Raw genomic sequence first — 22,174 nt, forward strand, 5'->3', positions numbered from 1 at the left:
AAAAAAAATACTGTTAAGTGCAAACCACTATGTATTCATAATCTTAGCTAATCATCATAGCAAACCTTATCATCTCCATTTAGAAATAAGGAAATGGGCCACCGAGAGGTGAAACAAGATAATCAGGGTGGATTCTCATCTAATCTTAGGGTCCCAGGCTGGGCTTTAGCCTCCAGGCTTTGCTGCAGAACCACCTGAGCGTGTGCTGCGTATCTAAACAGGGAGGTTATGGGAATTAAGGGACTGTGCATGGGAAGCGCTTAGCCTCGGCTGCACACTAAGTGCTCAAAGAGGATAGTTTGGCTCTTATTTCTGCTTGTTGTGTTACCCTTGTGCAGCGTCCCGGATCTAAGTGGGAGTTCCAGCTCGGGGCCAGGCTACCGCACCGCGCGGTCACCTGCAGGAGCAGGTGCTCGGCCTGGCACTACGGAAGGGCCCACAGGTGCTCAGCGGCCCTAGGCCTGAGGCCTCCCACCGGGTCGCCCTGTGCACCGCCCCCCCCACCCCCACGCCGGGAGCAGAATGGGTTTGGGTCCGGGGAGCTTCGGTGTGCAGGGGCAGCAGGTGCAAAGCGGGTCCCGTCTTCCCCCCCGCCCCCCGCTGTAGCCTCCCCGCGGAGCAGGTTAGAGACGCCTGACCCAGCGCTGCGGCCATCCCACCACCTTGCACGGAGGCTGCGGTGCATCCCAGGAACCGAAGCCGGCCTTTCGAGGCGAGTCCAGGCTCTGCGGCCGCCCCCCGGGGGCTCTGTCCCCCTCCCCCCCCCCCCCGCACGTGCGGCCACTGGTCACACAGGCCCCCCTGCTCTCCCCAGGTGCTGCCCGCGGCCAAGGCCCTGCGGAGGCCGGCTCCTGGACCGGGACCTCAGCGGCCAGCGCAGCGCTTCACACACGCTGAGGGGCCCGGGCAGGCTGCTCTAGCCTCAGTTTCGCAGTCCGCACAACGGGGGCACAGAGCTGCGAGCCGCGGCCCAAGGTTCCCCCCACCCGGGTTGCAGCCGCTGGGCCGCGGAGGCTCGGGCCCGCGCGACTACAAGTCCCAGCATGCCCCGGGGCGGGGCGCGCTGACGGACAGGCGGCTCTGCGAATTAGCGGCCGCCAAGGGGCGCCCGGCGGCGCGTGCGCAGTGAGCGACGGGCGGGCGGGTGGGCTGGCGGCGGTGGACGCGTCGGGGCCGCGGGCGGTCAGGTAAGGGGCGGGCGGGGGGGCGGGAGGGAGGTCGCGGCCGGAGGTGGGGCGGGGGGGGCTGGCGTGCGGCGGCTGGACACGCCCGACCAGCCGGGTCTGGGGGCGGGATCGGAGGGGCAGGACCGGCTGGGGCTGGGGGTGGGGGTGGGGCCGCGGGGGCAGAGGAGCTCGGAGGGGATGCGGCCCCGGACCCCGCGGTGCAGCATCTGGGCGGCCCCAGGTAACGTGGGCCCCGAGCACCGGGCGGTGCAGCGGCCGGAGCCGGGAGCCGGGAGCTGGGAGGGCCCCGGGGGCATCGGGGTGCAGAGCCTCGGAAACAGGAGGGGTCTGCGATCCGGGGTGCTGCACCCCGGGAGGCCCGAGGGAATCCGGGGCCCGACCTGAGGTCGCAGAGGGCGGGGCCTGGGGCTCTGCGATTGCCCCGGGGGCGGGGGGGCGTCTCCAGGTGGGATGGGGGACATCAGGGCTGGGTTCTCGGGGCGCCCGGGGAGGCGGCGCCCTGTTAGCCTGGAGGGACCTGGCTGCGGTCGCGGGAGGGCAGAGGCGGGGCTGGAGGCTGCGGAGCGGCGGGCACGGCCTACGGGGTCTGCACCGGGGGGATTCGGGGCACCGGAGCCCAGAGTCGGAGAGGGTGAAGGCCGGATCCTCTCCGGGAGGGTCGAGGGCCAGGGTGGAGGGCGCTCCCTGGGCTGCAGACTGAGAGGCTCTGGGCGCCTCGGGCTGCAGAGGGAGTTTCCCCAGGAGCCTGCACGGGAAGCAGGCAACACTGGCGCCCCAAGGACCTAGGGATGATGCATGCGCCGGGTTGGAGTGTATGAAGTTTAGCAGAGCTCAGGGGATGCTGCAGGCCTGGGAGGAGCAGGCGGCGGGTCCGGTCAGGTCCGCGAGGTCGAGGAGGCCATGGAGCAGCAAACCACCCAAGGTCATGTGCCCCAGCACCCCTTGGCCTGTGCCTCCAAGCCGTGAGAGCAGACCACAGGCGACCTCCAAGGGATGGGTGGAACTAGATCGCAGGCCTTGTTTTCTTGATCACTTATGTAAGGTGACTGAATCGATCCGAGGTAGGGTCCATCACAGCCTGACTGCCCCGGAGGCTGTAGCCCTGTGAGTGAGGGGTCTGGGGAGGACACAGAGAAGGGGAACGCTGAGTACTTAGCCTGGCTCCAAGTTCTAGGAGGGGTCCCCCCCAGGGGACACTTGGCAATGTCGGGAGACCTCTTCCCGTTGTCACAGTTGGAGTACAGGGGACTACCAGCCTCTCATAGGCGGAAACCAAGGATACTGCTAAACATTCTAAGGTGCATTGGACACCCCCCCTCCCTTTCCTTCTCCCTCCCCACAACAAAGAATTATCTGGCTGTCAACAGTGCCAGAGCTGCAGAACACTCCCGAGGAGTCAGATATCCTGGATTCAGATCCTGCCTCTATCCCTTCTTGGCTGTGCGATCTTGAACGAGTTACTTAGCCTCCCTGTTCCCTGGCTCTTCACCTGTCAAATGGAGTTAAGAGCAGGACTGCGCCGTAGATTATCGTGAAGACCCAGGTGAAGTAAATCAGAGCGGTTGGTGTCTGGCGCCCGGCGAGCACTCAGGTTTTAGTAGTTTTGATGTTTATATCTCCTTTGTGACTCGCGTTTCCATCACAGCACTCCTAAGCAGGCCCTACTGTGTCTAGTTTTATACGTAAGGAAGCTGAGGCTTAGGAAGTGGCGTGGTTAGGGTTGCCTAGCTTAGGGATGCAGAGCTAGGCTCATATTCAGATTCTCCGTAATCCTGGATATTCCCTGTTTCTTTGTGTTTCTTCTTGCTGGGGTCTGCTCCGTCTTACTGTCCCAGCCCATTCCCCTCTAATGAAAGGATTGCCCAGTGAGTATCGCTGAGTATCAAACTGAACTCTAAAGGGGACAGAACTCTCTCATTACGCAGGGAGTAACCCTGGACTTTGTTCTTGATTTGCTCTTAGACCAGGACCAGTGAGCAGATACGGGGAGGAGCCTGAGGTTAGGATGAAGTGCCGGAGACTGAAGGGTGAGGTGTAGAGGCCCTGGCTTTCAGCAGGGACTAAAACTGAAGGCAGTCCTACTCTGGAAGATAACCCCTGCTTCCAAAGGACCGCTTGGGCCTCTCTCCCCTGCGACAGAACAGCATTCGCGCTGTCTGCTCCAGGACTAGCCACAGCATTGCTGAAGGCGGTTCAAAACATAGTAGGACCGCATCGGAAAGCAAGAGACCTAGCTGGGGTATCCATACACACCACTTTAGGGAAACTATGTCACGGTGATGGATTCACCCTGGGAATTAGAGGCTTGAAGTCCAAAATCCCTCCAACTGCAGCTAATTTACCAGGCGACCTTGGACAGATACTTCTGATCAGCCTCAGTCTATTAAAAATAAGAATAACAATCATTTATTGTTTATTATGCACATTAACTCTGTTAATCCTGCCAGTGATCCTGCCAACAGTGTAGATGTTATTCCGTATTTTGCAGGTGAGAAAACGAATAGGCTAAATGCTTTACTCGAGGCTACACAGCAAGGGGCAAAGTGGGGCTGTGAGCCCAGTTTGACTCCGAGGTACTATTATAGTAGTTTTATTAGAAAGGCTTTTCCAACACTTACAGCCCACACACCTATGTCTGGAGAATTTGGTAGTTAGGTTTACGAAGCCCTTTAAGTAGATCACTGTCCCTGCACACTGACGTGCTGCCTCTGTGACCCTCCCTCTGGGTTTTTTTTTTTTTTTTTTCTTTTTGGTATAAGAAACAATTCGATTTAAAAAATCATTCCTAGGAGCCTTTACCACCATCCTCAACCAGACTGCCTAGATAGTAGTAGCCTATCTAGATAATAGTAGCCTCATCAGTTACGGGAACAGTAACACACTTTTTGAGCCCGTGTGGTTTTACGGCTGGGAGTTGACACACCTGGATTTGAATCTCAGGTCTACCACCTACTAGCTTTGAGACCTTAGATTACTTTTCTCTGAACTTTGGTTTCCTTATTCATAAAGAGGAATTAACACATATTTCACATAGTTATTATGAGAATAGGAGATACTGTAATAAAAGCTGCCTGACAATCAAAAAGTGATAGTTTTATGAGAGGTAGCAATTATAAGAGGAAGGCATTGCTAGAAAGGAACTAAGGGTTGCTTTGCCAAGTTTCAGTGCCCCTAAGCTGCCCCCACCAGTCTCTCCAAATTCCCATCTCCTCTTGTACCTTTCCCGGGCTCTGCTTCCTGCTCCTTTCATCAGAAGCTCATGATTAAGTGAACATGTGTTATATGTAGATAAAAGAACTGGAAGAGAGGTGGGTGGGTGGGTGGAGATGAGTTGAAGGTCCTCTGAAAAAGGACTGTTGGCTTTTCCCCTTGTCCTAGATTCTCTTGAGTCGCTTTGGCAGCACCGATACTACGCAAATGTTTGTGGAAGATGCAAGGGAACCTTTCCAGCTCCTGCAGTTTTAGAAGACAGAGAACAGACAAATGTCTTTCCAGCAAACTCTATTATTGATTTAACCTGTCCTTGACATATTTTATTTAGCTAAGGTTTCCTTTTCCACAAACATTTCCTTCTGGGTTGTATGTCTCAGACCATACAGCTCCAGGGGTCATGTCTGTGTTTCCCTATAAGCTTCTACTTGTTGGCTTTTTCTGAGCTGTTTACAGGTAACCTTAAATGCCCTGAGTCAACTCCAAACCCTCTTCCACACAGAGTAGGTGAGTGTCACTTGGGGCCCTCACAGACTCTGCCAGGCACTGGATTACCATTCCATTCAAATGCAAGAGGACCAAACACAGTTCAGAAAGGTAAAGGGTTGCAAAACCCCCTGTCAAACCCAAGGAGTGTGTCAGTGGTAGGATGGGCCTTCATGCCTTGTGAAAGAAAATGTACTAGTACTATTTTACATGGTTTCTACTTTTTAGGTAAAGAGCTCTATTCATGTTTGGTTTCGTTCAAAATTATATCCCTAGGGTTTGTATGGGGCTCGATTCATAGGTGCTCAGTAAAGATTCATGTAATTAATCGCTGAGGGCTCTTCAGTGATGCTGATGGCCTAAGCCCTCAAGAGGCTGAGGAGGTATGACCTTTGGTCATCGCTAGTCTTTTGATCCTGAGACCAGGTAAAGCTCTCTAGTGAAGGCTCAGAATTTTTATTTTTGGAATTTACAGATCTGATATCTTGGGTACAGGATGCCTTTTGAAAAGTGCCTCTTTCTTCTCATTGGCTGGGTGGTGGCTTCCACTACAGTGTCACATCCTGCACAGTTAACTGTATGCCTCCTTTGGTGCTGTACTAAGTGTGTTATACACATAAGCCCATTTAACCTTTACAGTAACCTGGTGTAACCTGGTGAGGGAGATTCTGTGTTAAAACCCTCTTTCTTAGATAAACTGAGAACTAGAGAGGTTAGTTAACTTGTCCAGGTGTCCACAGTAAGCAGTAGAGCCAGGATACACATCCAAAAAGCCTGATCCCTGAGCCCGCTTTCTTCATCCGTAGGATACTGGTCACTCCCAGGGCCTGTCTTTTAGTCCTAGTTCTGACATGCGATTAATGAGTTCTTGATCTCTCCGTTTACTCATCTATTTTATTCTTTGAGCTCTCTACTAATTCTAGCATTCGATATTTAGTCCCTGCTAGGAGGAGCTTATTTTCTGGAGAAGAGAGGTTGTGAATTCATTTGCCCATCAGTTTCTAGCACGGATACCTAGTGTCCTCAATCACGTTCTTCCAAAGCTGGCTTGTCCTTTTATTGATCTTTATGTGCTTTTATCTGCCAGGAGGGGGTTTTCATCCCTTGGAAAATGTAGTTTGTAAACTGGTTAAACTAGTTTTGCTAAAAAATTAGTGCTTTGTTAAAACTAGTACTAGTTGTTATTATTGTTAATACTGTTGCTGATTGTTACTAAAATTATGATAAATAACAGTTTTTCGTTCCACACCTGCCTTTTACCAGACTAGGCACTTGATATGCATTATCCCAAGGTTCTTACTTTTTGTAAAGTAAGACGTAGGTTTAGCGAGGTTAAATAACTTGCCTGTTATCTCACAACTTGTAAATGGCTGTGCTGATTTGATCCCAGTTGTGATTTCAAGGTTCATGGGTTTTGTTTTTTTGTTTTTGTTTTCTCTGCTATCCTGGTTATTTAAATCATGGACTGGGGAAAGTCTGGGGCTAGATCAGGTTAGGGTATGACTATAGAATTTTCCTGAGTCTTATCGCAGCTGAAGCAAACACAGCTCAAGGGGTACGTTCTTATCTGGAGCTGAAGAGCTGGGCTAGTAGTAGTAAGGGATGTGCAGTAATCCTGAGATCGGAGCAGTGAGGTGAGAGGTCAAAAGTTGAGAGTACAAAGTGTGCAACAGGAAACACGTTCAAGGTATCATGAAGGTAGACAAGATACAAGTAACATGTTGGTTCATTCTGATTGGTTTTACATGACAGAATGGGCAGCTAACAAAGAGCCTTGGGATAAGACAATTCCTGTCACTCCTCTAGTCCTTTCAGGGGAACTGAGTTCGAATTGGCTTCCCATCTGAATCATTCTCAGTATTAACAGTAACGGCTAGACCAATGTTTCTGCAGGAGAGGGAATGTACCTGCCTGTCACACAGCTCTCTATCAGGCTAGGATCCTGCTGAAGGCAGCATTCACAGGTCATAGACCTGGGAGACGTAGCTCAGGCTTTTCCAAGTCTGAGGCTTCATACCTGATGCTTCCGTGATGGGAACTCATGTTTTCCTGGCAAGGCAAGCCCGCTTTAAAGTAGGAATCCTTGACATTCTCTTCTGCCTCGGAGAGCCCAGTGAAGCTGCAGATAGCTGAGATAATTTGGGATATGGATGTGGGCATAGTAAATTCATTTTTCAAAGTGGATGGCTTAGAAAGGGAGGCAAGAGGCTTTTTAACTGAAGGAGGTGGTATGATATTCCAGAAAGCTGGGGAAAGAATTTGCTAGTATTTTTACAAGTTGGCAGACTTGTTTCATTAGCTGATCTGCAGTGCCAGCTTTGGGAAGAACAGATGTCCCTTGCATTGTAAGGTAACATGCTCTGGATCTAAACACCAAATGTTGCCCTCAGTCTGTTGTGCCAGATGATGGAAGAAGGAGCTGAAGCTATTGGTTTAGAACTAAAGTTTGCATGGATTCTGAGTTGAGGTTTCTATCAGTTTTTCTATACTACTGTGCCCAGACCGATGGCATTTAAGAATTCAGTAGTAAGTTTCACATATTCACATGACAACCTCTAAGAGAGGTTCCTGATATATGATAGTGTTTTATTTTGTGGAGACATGGGTTTGAGTCGGAATGGGTTGCAAGGCCGGTGCAGGAGAATGGGTCGCCCAGCTAATAAGTCAGTGTTGCCAACCGACTCCATTGGAGCTAAATCTCTTTACAATAGTATTGTTCTTTCTTATTTGTGGAGAAAATTGTTACAAGGCAGCATTTTTCAAAGTTCTCATTTCTAGAGAACAGTTGTGAAAAAATGTTACATGACGGGGGTGGGGGGGTGGGGGGTGGAACAAAACCCAAACTGGAAGTAATTCTGAGTTAAAGGTATTTGTACTCCAGGATTACACCACGTTTGAACTTTGTGACCTTGAGCCAGTTTTTCTGAGCCTTAGTTTCCTCGTCTTGAAATAAGATGATAAAAATAGTACCTACTTTATAGGGTCATTATGAGGATTAAATGAGATTAAGTACACGAAACATCTAGTGTGGTATCTAGCACATGGAAGGTACTAGATGTACGCTGTATCCCTTCCAGTAGAAGAGAAGTGGGATTGACTTTGGATAAATTATGTGTGTCTGCTATTGAATATTTGTCAGATTGCCATGCAAAGCTAAATATGGGGAAGTTCCATTATCTGAATCTCTGCATAGACTCCCCTTCCTCTGTATGCGTGGAGAAAAGAGTTGATGACATTTGCAAAGCTTTTCTCACCTTGCTGCATTATCCTTAAACCAAGCTAACTTGCCCTCCTTTTCTCCTTGATGGCTGACCATCTGCATTATCAGGAGACTGCAGGGACACAGCTGTAGAATTTGCACTTAAGAAGGGCTGCAATTTATCCCTGTGCCTCACCTTGCGAGGCCTATTCATTCTAATTTGGGGTATAAAATGACAGTGACAGAAGTCTGCAGAGCGCTGAGATCTCTGTTCTGTTTCATGAGCATATGTGGATCAAGGTGGGTGGGAGCATTCATGGCTCGTACTTTGTGAAGTAGGGGGTGTTCCAGGCCAAAAATAAATTGTCTTGATAAGGCAGTACTGGTTTTTAAATCATTGGGTTTGAGTCTTTGGCTGTCTTGCTACACCACTTCCCCAATTTATCTACTCATCTTGGTGATTATAATTCTGTAATATGGCTCAAATGCATCTTTCCATTTCCACCACCTGCTCCCTGGTTCAGGCTCCCCATCACCTCCCCAAGGCAGTTTTGCAGCTGTTTTCCAAACTAGTTTCTCTGCCTTTTCACCTACTCCATTCAAGCCTTGATCCTATTAGTTCTATGCTTCAAAACGTGTTGCTTCCCTGTGCCCATCAAAATGAAATCTAAAGGTCGCATTTTGGCTCCGAGGATTTCTTACAATCATCTCATAGTCAAACCAGTTACTCTGATCTCCCTAAATTCTCCCACAATTTTAACCTAAGAATGAGGGAAAAGAGAACTAAAATCTACCTAAGACTTTCGGTACTAAGCCAAAACTTAGAAGTTTACACACTACCTATATTATCCCATTTAATCTCTGCACTGACCTTGTGGAGGCAGTATTATTATTTCATTTTGCAGATGGAAACCTATAGAGGCTCCATGTTCTCTGTTCTCTTCCTAATACCCTGAAGCTCTTGCTCTTTCCCTTGTTTTCTTACCTTTGTTAAGACTGTCCTTGTCTGGTACTTCCTTTCCCCCTGGTCTCCACATATCCAGGACCATATCCAGTGCCATCCTGCACCCCCAGAAAATGCTGTTGCCCTTCAAATTAGAGTGTCTCTTAGCCTCCATCAAATTGAGTTTGTATCTTATTTATGATACTGTTTTATGCCTTGGCTATTGTTTACCTACATGTCTTGTCTCCTTTACTGAAGTTTGAGCATCTGTCAGGCAGGATTTGTGTCTTGATAACTTAGTGTGGTACAGTACATGGCGCCCAGCCTTAGTTGGGTGGACCAGTGAGTAGATGGGAGGATAGAAAATGAAAAAATACATGCATTTCCTGATCTAATGTTCTACCGAATACCTAAAGCTAATCATAATTTTCTGTTTCCCTACTGTATGCTTCCGAGGACCCCAAAGGTGACACGGTAAACTCTCTAGAACATGATAAAAGAGACTCTGTGCTTTTGTTCACATAGTTCTCTTTGCTTAAAATACCTTTACCCCTCAAGGCCTTGTTTCTTTCCAGACATATATCAGAAGTGTCACTGCTTCTGGGGAGCCCTCTCCAGTTCCTCCAGGAACTGTCACACTATCCTCTATGCCCCTGTGGAATTTTCTGTATCATCCTTTCCTGTATGTAATTTTCTTACGCTTTTCTCCTAATATAAATTGAGTTGTAGACCTCACTAAAAACTGGCATTTTTCAACCATACTGCTTACCATGGGCTATATGAAGTACATCACGTTCATCATGCTCTTTAACCCTTTTGAAAACTATATAAAGTAGATAACAATCACTACTTCAACTTCATAGATGTGTGACGGGAAACTGAGCTTTGTGAGGGTTCGGTTACTTCCTTACGGTCACACAGCTAAGCATCAGAGAATCCAGACCCTGATTTCTTACCCACTGTGTAATGCTTTGTCTGTTTTACTTCCTTGTGTATCACCATCACCTAGCAGAGCAGACTTCCATAAATTTTTGTGAAGTCAGTGGCTGAATGAGTGATAACCATTCTCTAAATGTTTCTTGAGTGAATTAGCTCATACAGGCAGTGGAATAATGTCTTCTTATTCTTGTTAGCAGGATTTGACCCTCTGGAGCATGAATACCAAGCTATTCAGTTCTGGGCTGTGTTAGCAGGCCCCTCAAGGGAAGTGCAATGGCCACCGCGGCAGCAGCAGCGTCTCACCTGAACCTGGACGCCCTCCGGGAAGTGCTGGAATGCCCCATCTGCATGGAGTCCTTCACAGAGGAGCAGTTGCGGCCCAAGCTCCTGCACTGTGGCCATACCATCTGCCGCCAGTGCCTGGAGAAGCTCCTGGCCAGTAGCATCAATGGTGTCCGCTGTCCCTTTTGCAGCAAGATTACCCGCATCACCAGCCTCACCCAGCTGACAGACAACCTGACGGTGCTGAAGATCATTGACACCGCTGGGCTGAGTGAGGCTGTGGGGCTGCTCATGTGCCGGTCCTGTGGGCGGCGGCTGCCCAGGCAGTTCTGCAGGAGCTGCGGTGTGGTGCTGTGTGAGCCCTGTCGGGAGGCGGACCACCAGCCCCCCAGCCACTGTACACTCCCTGTCAAAGAGGCAGCTGAGGAGCGGCGTCAGGACTTCGGAGAGAAGCTGGCCCGTCTGCGGGAGCTGATGGGGGAGCTGCAGCGGCGGAAGGTGGCCTTGGAAGGGGTCTCCAAGGACCTTCAGGCAAGGTATAAAGCGGTTCTCCAGGAGTATGGGCACGAGGAGCGCAGGGTCCAGGAAGAGCTGGCTCGCTCTCGCAAGTTCTTCACAGGCTCTTTGGCTGAGGTTGAGAAGTCCAACAGCCAAGTGGTAGAGGAGCAGAGTTACCTGCTTAACATTGCAGAGGTGCAGGCGGTGTCTCGCTGTGACTACTTCCTGGCCAAGATCAAGCAGGCCGATGTAGCACTACTGGAGGAGACAGCGGATGAGGAGGAGCCGGAGCTCACGGCCAGCCTGCCCCGGGAGCTCACCCTACAGGATGTGGAGCTGCTTAAGGTGGGCCATGTCGGCCCCCTCCAAATCGGGCAGGCTGTTAAAAAGCCCCGGACAGTCAACATGGAAGATTCCTGGGCCATGGAGGCTGCAGCCTCTGCTGCCTCTACCTCCGTTACGTTCAGAGAGATGGACATGAGCCCCGAGGAAGTGGCTGCCAGCCCCCGGGCCTCACCTGCTAAGCAGCGGGGTGCCGAGCCAGCCGCCAATATGCAGCAGTGCCTCTTCCTCAAGAAGATGGGGGCCAAGGGCAGCACTCCAGGCATGTTCAACCTTCCGGTCAGTCTCTACGTGACCAGTCAAGGCGAGGTGCTGGTTGCTGACCGGGGCAACTACCGTATACAAGTCTTTACTCGGAAAGGCTTTTTGAAGGAGATCCGCCGCAGCCCTAGTGGCATCGACAGCTTCGTGCTGAGCTTCCTTGGCGCCGATCTGCCCAATCTCACTCCTCTCTCAGTGGCCATGAACTGCCAAGGACTGATCGGTGTAACCGACAGCTATGACAACTCCCTCAAGGTGTATACCCTGGATGGCCACTGCGTGGCCTGTCACAGGAGCCAGCTGAGCAAACCCTGGGGCATCACGGCCCTTCCGTCCGGCCAGTTTGTGGTAACTGACGTGGAGGGCGGAAAGCTCTGGTGCTTCACCGTTGACCGAGGAGCAGGGGTGGTCAAATACAGCTGCCTCTGTAGCGCCGTGCGGCCCAAGTTTGTCACCTGTGACGCGGAGGGCACCGTCTACTTCACCCAGGGCTTGGGCCTCAATCTGGAGAATCGGCAGAATGAGCACCACCTGGAGGGCGGCTTCTCCATCGGCTCCGTGGGCCCCGATGGCCAGCTGGGTCGCCAGATCAGCCACTTCTTCTCAGAGAATGAGGATTTCCGCTGCATCGCCGGCATGTGTGTGGATGCTCGTGGTGACCTCATCGTGGCTGACAGTAGTCGAAAGGAAATTCTCCACTTTCCCAAGGGTGGGGGCTATAGCGTCCTCATTCGAGAGGGGCTCACGTGTCCGGTGGGCATCGCCCTCACTCCTAAAGGGCAGCTCCTGGTCTTGGACTGTTGGGATCACTGCATCAAGATTTACAGCTACCATCTGAGAAGATACTCTACCCCTTAGGGGATAAGAGAGAACAATTTCTTCTGCTTCCCAGCCAGCCTCCTTCCCCTTATCCCTCGGTTATTAGTGATACTGTAGAGTGCACTGGGCCTGTGTCTTTATTCCCGCTGGCTAGTCCTAGAATTTTAGAAGCTGTCTTTTAGTGGGTGGGTTTTTTTTTGTTGTTGTTGCTGTTGTTTTGCATTATTTCCCTCCTAAATTTAGAGTTTGAACAGATGTATTTCCCCAAACAGGACATCTGATATGGGGTTAGCTGAAGTTTGATTAGAACTTAGGCACTTCTGAGGCTTCAGTAGAGAGCCTTTTGCCCCCGTGTTTGGAATTTGCCCTTGTACTGAATCCTTGTTGATTTCCCTCTTTTGGCTTGGCTAACCCTGGTCTCGTATTTCCCTCTTACTATAATGCACTTCATACGTGACACTTTCTCTTCGATTCTGCTGCATTTAGTGTGCAAGCTCCAGTGGGATCTGCTCCGCCTTTCGTTTTAGACATCATATCCCTGTGGCATGATGTCGCCGGTCTCTCGTCACCTTTATCAGAGTGGAAGCTCATTCATTCAGTGCCATCAAGGGAGACCTGCAGTCCTTTTGGGAAGCAGTCCGTCTTGGTTCTGGGGGTTTTGTGCCATCTTGGATCGGTCTCTAATTGCAGATGTGACAGAGAATGGATTGACCCTAGTTGGTTGATGTTGAAGACTTTAGCCTGGAAAGTGCTTGCCTTTTCCAGCAGCGTATAGATTGGAATTATTTCAAAGCACAGAACGATGCGAATAAACGAAAACAAATGCTATAACCTAGTCAGTTAATACTCTTGGATAGTTTCTAGAGCTCATCGTTTTTCATATTACCTCTCTCCACTGGCCTCTGCCAAGAGTTGTCTGCAGAACTGCGCAACACAGGCCAGGGTCCACCAAGTGGGGAGGTGGACACATCTCATTTTCATTAGAACTGTTCGGTCTTTATTCTGTATTTTCCTCAAGTGACTGCCTAATACTTGGTTTTGAGATTTATTTCCATTTCTCCATCAAGAATTAAATAATTGATAACTGTTTCTTCATCGCTGGTGTTCATGTCTTTTAATTAAATATGGGATTTGGGAGATGAGAGGGATAAGTTGTACCAGGCTGTTTCGCCTCCGTATCTGACACTGCAGTCTTTGAGACCATTAAGGACCTACCCCCAATCAAAATTCAGCCTAAGGCACCATTAGGTAAAGAATTCCAAAGTTTACTCCGACACACACGTGTACAGAATCACCCCCCAAGGTCTACAGAGTCACCAACGTCCTGTTAGAAATTGAGCCTCCGCCATTTTATATCTTTGTCATTAGAGTTCAAAAAAGGAAGAAGCCTTGTCTTTTGAAAAAAAAAAAAGACCAGAAGGGGGTGAGGGAATTTGTGACAAGGATCCTCAGGCTCGGTTTTTACTGAGCAACAGAGTTTTGCTCTGTAGATGCAGGGCTGATGGCAAGCCAAAGAGCCATCACCCTGCTTTTTAAAGAAACCAGATTTGCTAAGCTGGGCTACTCAAAATTGTTTTGTTTTTTTGGTGGTAGCATTTTTTTTTTTTTTCGGCTTCTGTTGTAATAGCTGCCAAAGAATAGGAAAGGAAATAATTGGTGCGATGTCAAGCTAGTTTGTCTTGCACGTTACACCTGGAGAAAGCCCCATGTTCTGATTATGAAATTGCCTCCCAATTTCCAAAGATTGTATAATTGAGAGGAAATTGATCCAATTAAAAGTGCATCACAAATAACTCCACTAGTTATTAGAGCCACTTTATCTGATAGCACCTGGCAGGAGGAGATCTGTCTTTGCTGTCAGTGAGGGGGGCTTGCTAAGGTAGTAACATTGGTCGAGGCCTTTGGCACACGGTTGGCAGCACAGACATGTATACTATGGACTGGCTTGACGTCCGTGGGCCAGAAACCCCCAGCTGCCAGTGCTTTTGGAAGGCAGGGCAACTGCTCACTGTTGGTATTTGGCCTTTAGGGCCACCCATCGCTGACCAACACTCCTGCCTTGGTCCTCACCAAGCAGCTGTCTGCTGGCCCAGAGTGGACATAAGTGTAACCTGACTGTTTTTATTTCTTCGATGTGAATATTTTAGAGGCTGTGCTTAGTGCAATCAATTTTCAGTGATCTACCCTGTCGACTCTGTTACGTACATAGCACAACCCTAGGAAACTCGTTTCCTCAATGATAGCAGTTTTTGTTTGTTGTTTCTTGTTTTTAAGCAGTGGTTCCCTGATTCTAGGAACAGTCTTAACGTGGGAGTCGGTTACGTAAAGTAGATCAAAGAGCAGCTGCTCTGGTTGAAGCAGGTTTGTGGGCCCTGCAGAACAGGCTTTATCCCCTCACCTAACCTGCGCACCCCTCCCACCCCCACCCCCACTCTGCAAAACTCCTGTGAATCTACGGGGCACTTTCCGGAAACCATTGAACTACAGCCCTGCTGGTCTTCACGCAGGCCAGGGCCAGGCACTTCACTTTTCCCCTTTTGGGGAAATGATGAAAATGATTTTCCGAAGGAAGGGTGTTAAGATGTGAGATAAATGATGTGAAAAATCCTTGGCATACTCAGTAAGTGGTAGCTATTACAACCTTCTTTCCTTGCGTGGTTAAAACGAGTGGTGTGAGGCAGTCCAACCCCTCCAAACGATACTTCACCTCTTTCCTATTTTACAGGTTCCTAGTCGTCAACCAAAACTTTTCTCCGGCGCGTCCTCTCCCTGCATCACCTGTTCCTTTTTATTATCACTCTCCCTATTTCATGTTTCTTTAATTGTATAAATTACTGTGAGCATGTCGCGTGGTGCCTAACACAGTGTGTGTGTGTATATATATATCCTCAGGCATCTAATTGGCTGTTATTTACTTGACTCGCTAATGATGATGGGCCTCCACTAACCTTAGTTTTCTTAACACAACCCCTTACATTGGATAAAAAGGTATTCGTAGGAAGTTCTTTAATAAGGTACATGAGAACCTAAAGGCAAGCTAATGGCTTATAGTTTGGTTAAGTCCTGGCTTCCCTTTATCAGTCTGAGTATATAGAATTTAGGGTTTTAGAGCAATCCTCCATTCAGTACTTGCTGACTACCTACTGTGGGCCAGGCACTATGCCAAGTGTTCAGAAGGGAAGGAAAAGCAATGTGATAAATGATGTTAACGAGCCTACTTCTTCAGAAATCATTGCCGTCTTTCCTAAGATACTTGAAACCTAGTGTTCCATAGCCCTAGACTTCCTCAAAGGCCAGGGATAGGCGCTGCCTGAGTGATGGTAAGGGCCAATCCCAACGTACACTGCAGCCTGAGACAGTCCACAGAGGGATACTCCATTATTCAAGTCAGTAGGATAAACTTGGCTGGAGTCCTGCAGTGCCCCTGTGGGTAAGGCAAGTAATGCTTAAGTAGCTGTACTTTTAATCTAGTACTAATTAATGGCCTCTTAAAAGTGAAGTGTTACCCAGCTCCGTAGGAGGGAAGCGGAAGGCAGAGCCTAGTATGAAACTCAGGGCTCTATCTTGCACCTGACTAGGCTGTTGATTTGTACTCAGGACGTACAGCCCCTCAAGGGATCTCAAAACAAATTACAGCAGCTGCCTGGATGAATTTTACAAGCAGGGCAATGGTGAGGTAGGAGGCTCTTTAGCAAAATACACACTTACGCTGCAGACCTATGGCTGTATCCTGTCAATACCATTAATATTCATGCTACCCTGGCTAAGTCTGAAGTTGGTGAGGCAGCTCTGGGACGGGCAGCGGATTCTAGTGGGAAAGTCGCCGGATCTGGTCTAGGTCTGCATCACGGCTCTGCCTCTGACCTCCCTATGTGGCTTCGGGTGATCACATACCTCTGCCTCAGTTTCCCTGCCTGGGGAGAGGTTGGACTAGATGACCAGTAAAGCCCCTTTTGGCGCTATGGTTTCAGTTAACTTTTAACCAGCTAGACACTGAGTTGAGTTTTGCCTCCGTGTTTTTGCCTAATGCCTCCTAAAATTGTGTTTGAAGTGGTAGAAAGAACCTGCACTTTGTAAATAACGTTATACTCCAGTTCGGTCCAGTTGCTTTACCACACCCCGATTCTTGTACCCGTGGGTCACTTACTAGCTGGCGTCATTCTGTCCAACTGTCGTTTCCTCATCTGCTGGAAGGCAAGGACAGCTTAGGTTTTAAAGCACTGTTGTGAGACTCGAAAGCTATACATGGGGTAGCGTATGTAGAGGTACCTAATTCTGAACGTGTGAGGTGCTCAGAAAACCTGGCTCCCCTGGTAGGAGGCAAAGACTCCCCCCCCACCACGGTGTACTGATGTAAAATTTTCAGGCTAATGCCAGGGGAGATTGCAGACCTGTGTCGGTGAAGCAGTGGCACTGCTCGGCTTCTTAATTAAAAACCTATTGGAGGGAGGCTGGGATGGCCGGAGGGGCAGAGGCAAAACTCACAGTATTGTCTCCCACAAGGAAAGCTGCACATAAAGCCTAAAGGGTTGTTTTTTGATTAAAGTAGTCAGGATGTCATCCCGACACTCTGAGAGGTTAAATGGAGTCAAGATTTTATATATATATATATAAAATATTATATATTATATATATATACACACACACGTGCACGCACACAAATTTTATGTATGTGTATGTGTATTTGTTTTAAAACAGAAATATGTGTGTTTAGGTCTTCCTATAGATGGCTAGCATAAAAGGATTTTTCCTCCAGGTCAATATCCATTAACTCAAATAACTACAAAAATTAACACACGGCATTAGAATGCAACCGCTGGCTGCCACGTGGGCTCTCCTAGAAACAAAGGCTGGTTGTTACAGACCTGAGCCCGAGGCCCTCCATCCCTAGCCCACCCGTTATACCTTGAGTCATGGAAGCAGCACCTTGAAAGTTTAGCACAGCTACTGAGGCGCCCTTGCTATAGCCTAGAGCCAAACCTAGGCCTCGGCATACCTCACCTGCAGGACAGGGTGCCCCCTCCATCCTCGGTCCTTTGCCAGATGCCTTGTCACCCCCTCTCCCAGACCCCTTGGCTATCTGAGGAGTCCCCTGGGATCCACCAAGTGAAGAGCAAACAGCTTATATACTTTATAAGTGGTGTCACCACCACCATATGTGATGGAGTTTGCTGGAAGGCTGCTACTTTTCAGCCCTTAACTGGGATGTTCCTGATCATGGGACAGGACCCAAGAGTCTGCACAACTGGCCAAACTTCATGCAGTTCTCTTTGCAGCTCTATCTCCACATCTTTATAGACTCTTGGGCCATTGCCAATGATGTGCTCATCTGGCCCAGCCAACAGCAACAAGTCTCTCTCCAAGGTTGCAGATCTCTGGGAATTTCTTGTGTCACAGATACCCGAAAACCTAAATCAGAATCGCACCTGTCTTTACACATACTAAATCCATGATAAAAGGCCTCACCAAAACCCTCCTTATCGCCCACAGAATTCCAGACATTATGGATCGTGGCCGAAGCCCTCATTTCACTGCACAAAATAGACAATGTTGGGCTCTCAATACAAGGCATTTAGTAGAATTTTCATTTCCTCTACCACCATCAGACTGCAGCACTCATAGAGCGCCATGATGGTTTGCTTACGCAAGTGCGCGTTCAACCACGTCAAACATCCAGAGTGAATTGTAATAAAGATTCTGACTTCCACATCTGACGCTTGAAGCCTGACAGCATTCAAGGCCTCACTTGGCAAACCTAGGTACTCCTACCTTTGGTGCCAGAGGGAAGTTGGGACCACGGCGACCCACCTCCACCCTACTCCACCCCCCACCCATCCCATACAAGCCAAGCCAGTCTCCTTTCCCTGTTTTCTCAAGCCACTTCGGACCTGCTTGGGAGCAGAAAGCTTCATCATGTGAGTCTTAGGTCCTTTTATATCGGGGTGTGTGTGCGGCAGCATCAGTTCCACCCTCTGAACCACACATACCAGGCTGCAGTCCATCCCACTACTTTCGAGTGACGACCGAGATTTAGAGATCAACATTAAAACAATATATATGACACATTTTTATGAATGTAATTTATGAGCAACCACACGGATAAGACCCATTTTCAGGGAATGACACTTCGTATTTAAACTTAAGAATAAAAACTCAGGCCCAAGCATCTGAAACTTGTTTAACAACAACAACAACAACAAAAATCGAATGATTCTGCACAAGTGTTAGAAATAAATTGGAAATATCATGGCTCAAAGGGTGGGAAAGGGGCAGGGATGCCAGTCTCACCTAATCATGATGCAGGGGCCGGATATAGGAGAATGGAACGTGCACGGATGGGAGGTAACTTGTGATGTGTACACTACTGGGCACTATACACTGGACTTCCCATAGAGGCTGATTCACTCTTAGCCAGGGACACCTGGGGGGCTCAGTGGTTGAGCATCTGCCTTTGGCTCAGGGTGTGACCCTGGGGTCCTGGGATCGAGTCCCGCATCCAGATCCCTGCATGGAGCCTGCTTCTCCCTCTGCCTGGGTCTCTGCCTTCTCTGTGTCTCTCATGAATAAATAAATAAAATCTTTAACACACACACACAAAGCTCTTAGCCAAATGAAAGGTGCACATGATGAAGCCCAACCCCTTTAAGTGTGTATCCTTCCCTTCTGCTCCACGATGTTGGCTGCGTAGGCCCGTTGCCCTCCTCAACGAATCGGGAGATGTGAGCTCCAGCCTACTCTGCACTAGGACTGATCCTCGGTGTCCCGTAAGGTTTTACAGAAGTTAAAGCTGGCCAGACATGAGACGTGAGGACGGCCTCTCTGAATGAAAGAAAGGCTTTCCAAATAAAAGTATTTGCCCAAACAAATACTACACAATAGGGTGAGTTGCTCCCTGAGGAAACAAGTTGCAAAAGGGGAACTGTGATTTTTTTCACCCAAAGCTTCATCTCCTGTGATGATCACCTCTGCAACGAGGTCCCAAACCTGCATTTTCAGGTCTTACCTTTTTTTTTTCTTTTCTGGATCACCAGACTGGTCTATGCCCAGCTGCCCACCTCATCCTGCCAACTAGCTTGTCAGCCGTGGGCTGCTGTGTCCGATGAAGATGTCCCTGAGAAACCCCAGACGCAACCTGAGCTCAGCACTCCAACACCCGCTGTTCTTTTGTTCTACTTTGAGAAACACATCAGTGCCACCGTTTCTCACCCATTTACTTATTTACTTTTTTTTTTTTTTAAATCTCCAGCTGCATGGCTACTAAACGGCAAGCCGCTATTATTTTTCTCCTGAAACACGTCTACCACTTCCTAACTGATCTTCCCGACTCAATCTAACATTCCTCCAATCCCAAGCCAAACCCTATCATAATCAACCGGAATCAAACTGTAAGAGGCAAATAATACTGCATAAAATCTTTAAACGACCTTAAATTGCTCCCGGTAAAAGGACACATTTCTGAATGTGGTCCACACACCCAGTGGGATTCGGCTCCTGCCCCTCTATCTTCCTACGATTATCTCAGCACTGTTTCCTAGCAATCTGCTCCAGACAGGTTTTTTCTCCCCTCTTATCGCAGGGTTTGTTTGTTTGTTTGTTTATTTATTTATTTATTTATTTATACCTGCTTTTCTTGCCCCGTGATACTTTCCTTCTCCTGGACCACTTCTGTTGCTCCCTCTTGCCTCCTGCAGGTTTTCTGGGATGCCCCCTTCCTGACCCACCACACAGTTGGGAGTCGGGCGTCCAAACCGCACTTTGCACTTCCCCCTCCCGGCGTTTACACGCTGTGTTGTGATTTCCTCGTTACCTGTCTCCCTCCAAGTCTACACCGAGCTCCGTGAAGGCAGAGCCACATTTAATTTACCGCTGCATTCCCACCGAGTAGGCACTAAAGACCATTGCTGGACAAAACCAGGGCCTGGGGGCGGTGGGGGGGGGCGGTCAGCCTCACTCATCTCTTGATATAAATGAACACTTGGTGTCCCATTTAGCACCAGCTGCGGTGCCACCTTGCGCCCCTCCCACCAGCTGCCTCCCTGAATCGCTGACAGTAAGCCCGTTGGGACAGAAAATGGGATGTGGTTAAAAGGTGGGAGGAGTGGTTACCCCAGCTTCCGTTTTCCTTAAAGAAACCTTCTCAACAACAAAATCATGACAAGTTGTGTTTCCCATGGAAAACCCTAAATGCTGTCTTTGTGCAAAACCACCCCTGGAAGAGAAGGCTCACAAAAGATACGTCTCAATGAGGCCATCACATGCAAGAGGGGACCCCTTCAGACCCAGGGCCTCTTGAGTTGCCTCTCAGCACACCGTGGAAGGAGGACGGAGAGAGAATGAAAAGGGAGCTGGTTGGAGTCCCAACCCTGTCACTAATTTATAGTTCCCTCTGAGCAAGTTTCTCATCACCCATTCCATCATCCATCATAATAGATTTATTGAATTAAGAATCTTTGCAGCCATAAATTTCAGCGATTCTGATGCTCCTGACCTCAGGGGCTTCTTGGACCAAGATCTCTAAAAGGAGCCTTCCATCTCCTTGGGCACCCAAGGAGGGACCCTTGGGGTCTAGGGCTTAAGTGTCAGATAAAAACAACTAAGACCAGCTCCTGCCCAATGGATCCATGGTCAAGTTGATTTCTAAGGCCCAGCTCAAAGCCTGCACCCTCACCCGGAGCCACGGCGTTAGGCAACGAGGACCTGGCGCCCGCCGCCTGATGACATCTCGGAGGCGGGCCTCATGCTGCCCTGCCTGCCTGTTTTCACTCCTCAAGTCCTTCTGCCCGGTTCAGATGCCTCTCACAAAGAACAGTCTTTTTTTTTTTTTTTTTTGGAGCACCCTTTGTGGTTAAGTAATAGCAAAGCATAAATGGCGAGAGGGCCCCAAGCAAGAAAAGAAAGGGAAGAGCAAGTACTTCCACCGACCTTGTGCCTCCCAGTTATATACATCCCCCCCCACCTTGGCACCTCCTGATTCTCAGCTTCCTAGGCGGAAAGCCCCCCTCCCTCTTTAGAAGGTCATCGTGAGGATCAAATGAGATGCCAAGTGCCCAGCGTGCCTGCCGGCAAAAGAGGTTCTCAGTACGTGGTGTCTGTCCTTACACGATAGGTTAGGGCAAGGGGGCTGTGGAGTCGCGCCGTCCCGGGATGGAGCCCTGCCTCTGCCTGTTTATTACCAGCCAGGTGACCCTGAGCAGGTGAGTTTTCTCATTTGGAGGATGGATATAATACCCAGGACCTCATGGGGACAAGGGGTTGGGGGGGCGGTTCTTATTAAGAACAAGGCGAGACCACGTGATTCAGGGCCCGTAGCAAGGGCCCACACAAGTCAGCCCTTGGGGCCCAGCCGGCTCCCCCCTTCGGCAGCACACACAGCCCTACTACACATTCTTCTCGTGCGCCGTCCGCTCCGCAGCCAGGCCCCGCGCCCCCGTGCTGGGCTCCAGGCTGCACTTTCCCGTAATTCTGCTTTCTACTCCCACCCCCAGGTTCAGGCAGGACTCAAACGCAGGTTGGCGGATCACGCAAGAGAGAAAGCAGCCGTGGCTTCAGGGTTCCCTCGGGCTCCCGCACCCAGGACTGGAAAGAGCTGCACCATTAGGCCTCCCGCGGCAGAAAGCCGATGGTCACCATAATCCTCACCCACGCGATCGTGTCCCACAAGAATAAATGATAATCATAATAAGAGCCCGATTTCCTGACCACTTCTTACATGCCAGGTGCCGTGATAATCACTTCACAGGCATTGTTCCAGTTCATTCTAACAATACTGCGGAGCAAGCGGCACTGCAGCCACCTTAAGGCTCAGCTGAGACTCTGAGAAATCAAGGTGCCTTGTCCTCCGTCACACATGTGGCACATGGGTCAGAGGACCACACACACCTGACGCGGACGTTGGTGTTTGTTGAAAGGTGCTCCTCTGGGGAGGAGTGGGCAACGACCACTGATTGGCGTTGAGCTCCTACCAGGAGCCAACTAACCCCGTGATCTCATCCCATCTTCACGACAACC

At 49.5% G+C, this 22,174-nt stretch overlaps 2 protein-coding genes across 11 annotated transcripts in view; one reads left to right on the plus strand and one right to left on the minus strand.

Moving 5' to 3' along the window:
• ASTN2 (astrotactin 2) overlaps positions 1-22,174 on the minus strand; it is an 852,112-nt gene that overhangs the window by 203,919 nt on the left and 626,019 nt on the right. The gene's annotated exons all lie outside the window — the stretch shown is intronic.
• On the plus strand, positions 1,131-13,261 carry TRIM32 (tripartite motif containing 32). 5 transcript variants are annotated; one of them, XM_038553230.1, is made up of 2 exons: positions 1,131-1,187; positions 10,162-13,261. In XM_038553230.1, the coding sequence occupies exon 2, from the start codon at positions 10,238-10,240 to the stop codon at positions 12,203-12,205; it is 1,968 nt and encodes a 655-aa protein (XP_038409158.1). In that variant the 5' UTR covers positions 1,131-1,187; positions 10,162-10,237; the 3' UTR covers positions 12,206-13,261. The 5 variants fall into 5 exon arrangements, with proteins under 5 accessions (XP_038409158.1, XP_038409159.1, XP_038409160.1 ...); XM_038553231.1 differs by having other exon boundaries at positions 1,144-1,187; positions 10,159-13,261; XM_038553232.1 differs by lacking the exon at positions 1,131-1,187 and adding an exon at positions 1,324-1,407.

Source organism: Canis lupus, chromosome 11, assembly GCF_011100685.1.
Source record: "Canis lupus familiaris isolate Mischka breed German Shepherd chromosome 11, alternate assembly UU_Cfam_GSD_1.0, whole genome shotgun sequence".
In the NCBI taxonomy this organism is placed as follows: Eukaryota; Metazoa; Chordata; class Mammalia; order Carnivora; family Canidae; genus Canis; species Canis lupus.

Excerpts from the sequence above, each read along its gene's own strand:
- TRIM32 (XM_038553230.1), top strand. The coding sequence starts at position 10,238 with ATGGCCACCGCGGCAGCAGCAGCGTCTCACCTGAACCTGGACGCCCTC.